Raw genomic sequence first — 5452 nt, forward strand, 5'->3', positions numbered from 1 at the left:
AAAAATAAAATAAAAATAATAATAAAAAAGGGTGCAACACGAGGACTTCCCGGGAGGTCACCCATCCTAGTACTACTCTCGCCCAAGCACGCTTAACTGCGGAGTTCTAATGGAATTCGGTACATTAGTGCAGGTATGATCGCACCCGTTAATACATCATTTGCGTTTCCATATATCATTTGTCTCGGCCAATCCAAGTGTAAGGCCGTGGGGCCCACATGATTTTCTGACTGATTTTTTTTTCAGCGGAATAGTGCATCGAGGTTAACGGAGTTAAGAAAGCATCAAAAACAACCTGAAAATCCGATTGGGATCCTATTTTACGTCCCTTAAATTTCTGAAGCCCATTTGAGGGTCAAAACGGCTGAATTTGGGCCAGAAAAATTGCCACGTCTATTCACCGCCCTTTATGGTTTCTGGGCGTTTCCGAAATGGTGCTATGGGCGACGTAGTTCCTCCCGGTTCTATAGTTATGAGGTTTCCAAGTTTAGACTCGTTTTAGGCCGAAAAAAAAAATAAAAAGAGGTGCAACACGAGGACTTCCCTGGAGGTCACCCATCCTAGTACTACTCTCGCCCAAGCACGCTTAGCTGCGGAGTTCTGATGGGATCCGGTGCATTAGTGCTGGTATGATCGCAACCGTTAGTACATCACTCGCGTTTCCATATATACGCCAAGCACGGCCTAGAAGCAGCCAAGTGTTGGGCTCAAAATCGGTCAAGACGGAATCGATGTCCGAAAGTCCTCAGAAAAACTGAATCTTAGTCAAAACTTCAAAAGCCGAGAAAACGAACAGCGAAAACGAAAGTCTTTAGAAAAACAGAATCTCGGTCAAAACTTCAAAACCCGAGAAAACGAACAGCCGAAACGGATCGCCCGGCGAGCTCGGCCGTGACACGGGCCAGCTCGCCCAGCGAGCACGGCTGCGACACGAGCCAGCTCGCCCGGCGTTTCCGAAATAGTGCTGTGGGCGACGTAGTTCCTCACGGTTCAAAAGTTATGAGGTTTCCAAGTTTAGACTCGTTTTAGGCCGAAAAAAAAAATAAAAAAAAATAAAAGAGGGTGCAACAGGAGGAGTTCCCGGGAGGTCACCCATCCTAGTACTACTCTCGCCCAAGCACGCTTAACTTCGGGGTTCTGATGGGATCCGGTGCATTAGTGCTGGTATGATCGCACCCGTTAGTACATCACTCGCGTTTCCATATATCATTTGTTTCGGCCAATCCAAGTGTAAGGCCGTGGGGCCCACATGATTTTCTGACTGTTTTTTTTCAGCGGAACAGTGCATCGAGGTTAATGGCGTTAAGAAAGCATCAAAAACAACCTGAAAATCCGATTGGGATCCTTTTTTGCGTCCCTTAACTTTCTGCAGCAAGTTTGAGGGTCAAAACGGCTGAATTTGGGCCCGAAAAATTGCCACCCCTATTCACCGCCCTTTATGGTTTCTGGGCCTTTCCGAAATGGTGCTATGGGCGACGTAGTTCCTCACGGTTCAAAAGTTATGAGGTTTCCAACTTTAGACTCGTGTTAGGCCGAAAAATAAAATAAAAATAATAATAAAAAGGGGTGCAACACGAGGACTTCCCAGGAGGTCACCCATCCTAGTACTACTCTCGCCCAAGCACGCTTAACTCCGGAGTTAAGCGTGCTTGGGCGAGAGTAGTACTAGGATGGGTGACCTCCCGGGAAGTCCTCGTGTTGCACCCCTTTTTATTATTATTTTTATTTTATTTTTCGGCCTAAAACGAGTCTAAACCTGGAAACCTCAAAACTTTTGAACCGTGAGGAACTACGTCGCCCATAGCACCATTTCGGAAAGGCCCAGAAACCATAAAGGGCGGTGAATAGGGGTGGCAATTTTTCGGGCCCAAATTCAGCCGTTTTGACCCTCAAACGGGCTGCAGAAAGTTAAGGGACGCAAAAAAGGATCCCAATCGGATTTTCAGGTTGTTTTTGATGCTTTCTTAACGCCATTAACCTCAATCCACTATTCCGCTGAAAAACAAAATCAGAAAATCATATGGGCCCCACGGCCTTACACATGGATTGGCCGAAACAAATGATATAATGAAACGCGAGTGATGTACTAACGGGTGCGATCATACCAGCACTAACGCACCGGATCCCATCAGAACTCCGCAGTCAAGCGTGCTTGGGCGAGAGTAGTACTAGGATGGGTGACCTCCCGGGAAGTCCTCGTGTTGCACCCCTTTTTATTATTATTTTTATTTTATTTTTCGGCCTAAAACGAGTCTAAACTTGGAAACCTCATAACTTTTGAACCGGGAGGAACTACGTCGCCCATAGCACCATTTCGGAAAGGCACAGAAACCATAAAGGGCGGTGAATAGGGGTGGCAATTTTTCGGGCCCAAATTCAGCCGTTTTGACCCTCAAACGGGCTGCAGAAAGTTAAGGGACGCAAAAAAAGGATCCCAATCGGATTTTCAGGTTGTTTTTGATGCTTTCTTAACGCCATTAACCTCGATCCACTATTCCGCTGAAAAACAAAATCAGAAAATCATGTGGGCCCCACGACCTTACACATGGATTGGCCGAAACAAATGATATAATGAAACGCGAGTGATGTACTAACGGGTGCGATCATACCAGCACTAACGCACCGGATCCCATCAGAACTCCGCAGTCAAGCGTGCTTGGGCGAGAGTAGTACTAGGATGGGTGACCTCCCGGGAAGTCCTCGAGTTGTATCCCTTTTTATTATTATTTTTATTTTATTTTTCGGCCTAAAACGAGTCTAAACTTGGAAACCTCATAACTTTTGAACCGTGAGGAACTACGTCGCCCACAGCACCATTTCGGAAAGGCCCAGAAACCATAAAGGGCGATGAATAGGGGTGGCAATTTTTCGGGCCCAAATTCAGCCGTTTTGACCCTCAAACGGGCTGCAGAAAGTTAAGGGACGCAAAAAAAGGATCCCAATCGGATTTTCAGGTTGTTTTTGATGCTTTCTTAACGCCATTAACCTCAATCCACTATTCCGCTGAAAAACAAAATCAGAAAATCATATGGGCCCCACGGCCTTACACATGGATTGAGCGGAATAGTGCATCGAGGTTAATGGCGTTAAGAAAACATCAAAAACAACCTGAAAATCCGATTGGGATCCTTTTTTACATCCCTTACCTTTCTGCAGCCCGTTTTAGGGTCAAAACGGCTGAATTTGGGGCCGAAAATTGTCATGCCTGTTCACCGCACTTAACTGTGTCGATCGACGCTTTCCATCAGCGATCAGGTATAACGTTTCACCTTGTTAAATATTGTCCTTATGGTTTATTTCCCCACCAATCTTAGACTGTATAACAATGGTCACAGTGTTGTTTAATTATGTGGGAGGTTCTACTAATATTGTGTTTTAGTTTGCTATTTAGAAAAAAAAGAAAAAAAAAAGAAAAAAAAAGGAATATCTGAGTAGACGATTCCGCAGCACATCGACTGATGAGACCAGCTCGATATCGATCGACAGCACTTCAGATCCAACGATCGATTGTCTTATCATTGTGTCGAATGATTGCTCTAGCCATCTGTTGTGGAAAAATACTCAGGTATCGAATTCCTCCAGACCCCAGGCAGGACACCGGCCTCTGGATCCCCACTGGAAGGAACCCCGGTTCCGACGATCCCCGCTAGAAGGAACCCCAGTTGCCCGCTATGAAGTTTTCCGGGTTCGGTCTAAGGATCGCCCCCTTCCCCAGGGAAATGGAAAACTTCCGATAAGGAGAACCTTCCATATTTTCGACTATGGAAGAAAATAAGCTACTCCAACCGACTAAGGCCCGCCTTAGGAAGACTATATAAGGGGAACCAAAACCCTAAAGAAACGGATCGACACTTCAAGGTTTAGAGACTAGGGCTAGACCGCTCGAATTAGGGTTCTTACTCAAATCATTGTAATTCTAGTTTGTCTACTCAATAAAACGTCTCTTCAAGTCTTTATCTCTATAGTATCTCTCAAAATCAATACAAATACCAGCCTTGTCCATCGTTCTGTGGTACTCACAAAGATCCTGCACAAAAATCCCCTAACAGTTTGGCGCTAGATGGATGGGAGTAATTTAAACTACGTCATAGTGACGGTGGACGAGCATGACGAGCTACCTGAAGCTACCCAGAGAGAGGCTGAACTCCAAAGACAAATTGATGACCAGCAAGGTTAAGTAACCGGGTTACATAGAGCTCGGGAAGAGGCCAATCCCGAGTTGTCCTGGGAGTTTCAGATCTTGAAGGAGAAACTCAACGAACACTCCAAGCAACTGGAGGAAAACGCCGAGAAGCTCAGCCAGCTTGAGTCGGAGAATCTTACCCTCCGGGACGAGAACCAAGCCCTTAACGTAGCGAGCAACAAGAAGCGTCGACTCTGGACCATGTTCGCCCTACCGCCTCGGAAAACACCTAACTCCGGGGTAGGCGCGAGCCTCCCGACTGCGGCACCAGGAGGAAAAGCGTCTACGCGAGAAAAGGCCAAGGACGCTCGGACCTATGACGGGGAGGACAGCGACTCGGAGCCCGAGCCTGATAAGGAAGCATGAGACGGAGCAGCAAGAGTGGAGTCTCCTATGATCGCTCACCTTCACCAGATGTTCTCCGATAGGATCGACGCCATGCAATTCATGGTGGAGAGACTCCCAGGGGTGGCTCCCCCCATACGGAAGAGCAACCCCGACTCCTACGCTGATACTCCCTTCACGGATGAGATCACCTTGATCGAGATGCCCAGGAAGTTCTCTTTCCCAGTATAAAGGCGTACAACGGCACCACTGATCCGGACGACCACGTCGCCCAATACATACAGAGGATGCTCGCTGTAGCACTCCCAAAAGGGTCACACGAAGCTACCATGTGCAAAGGTTTCGGCTCTACTCTGACCGGACCTGCTCTGCAATGGTATATCAACTTACCCTCCAGGTCCATAGCCTCCTTCGCCATTCTCAGCGTCAAGTTCGTGGAGCAATTCGCCAGCAGCAGGGATCTGGAGAAAACCTCCGACAGCCTCTACGAAATCTTCCAGAACCGAGCGGAACTCCTGAGAGGCTAGATAGCCTGCTTCAATCAAGAAAAGGTGGCTATCCCCGAATGCAGTGTCCCCACTGCTATCTCTGCTTTCAAGAGAGGTCTACTCTACGATGGACACCTCTATAAGGAGCTGACCAAATACCAGTGCAAAACCATGGAAGACGTCCTATTTCGAGCCTGGGCACAGGTCAAATGGAAGGAAGACGTCGCCAGCCGTGCCAACGCACAACAGAAGCAAGATCCAAAGACGATCAGACCAGACCAAACCGAGTGAGACGAGAAACCCTCTCAAAGATCAGCTAGGGACTCCGGGAATCAAAACCGGGGCAGATACCCGAACCGGCCAATCGAGAAGGCAGAAGGGATGGCTGTGTCCACGTGCCCAGACATCTCTCACCTCTCCGTCTCAAGGCCGGAAC

At 47.7% G+C, this 5452-nt stretch overlaps 1 protein-coding gene across 1 annotated transcript in view; it reads left to right on the forward strand.

Annotated features, from left to right (window-relative positions):
• The first annotated feature begins 4815 nt into the window (after positions 1 to 4815).
• LOC106338361 ((E,E)-geranyllinalool synthase-like) overlaps positions 4816 to 5452 on the forward strand; it is a 57195-nt gene continuing 56558 nt past the window's right edge. Inside the window, exon 1 of the mRNA XM_013777358.1 lies at positions 4816 to 5050. Within this exon, the coding sequence (XP_013632812.1) occupies positions 4816 to 5050 (235 nt within the window). The remainder of the gene's footprint in view (positions 5051 to 5452) is intronic.

This window comes from Brassica oleracea, chromosome C4, assembly GCF_000695525.1.
Source record: "Brassica oleracea var. oleracea cultivar TO1000 chromosome C4, BOL, whole genome shotgun sequence".
Taxonomy (NCBI): Eukaryota; Viridiplantae; Streptophyta; class Magnoliopsida; order Brassicales; family Brassicaceae; genus Brassica; species Brassica oleracea.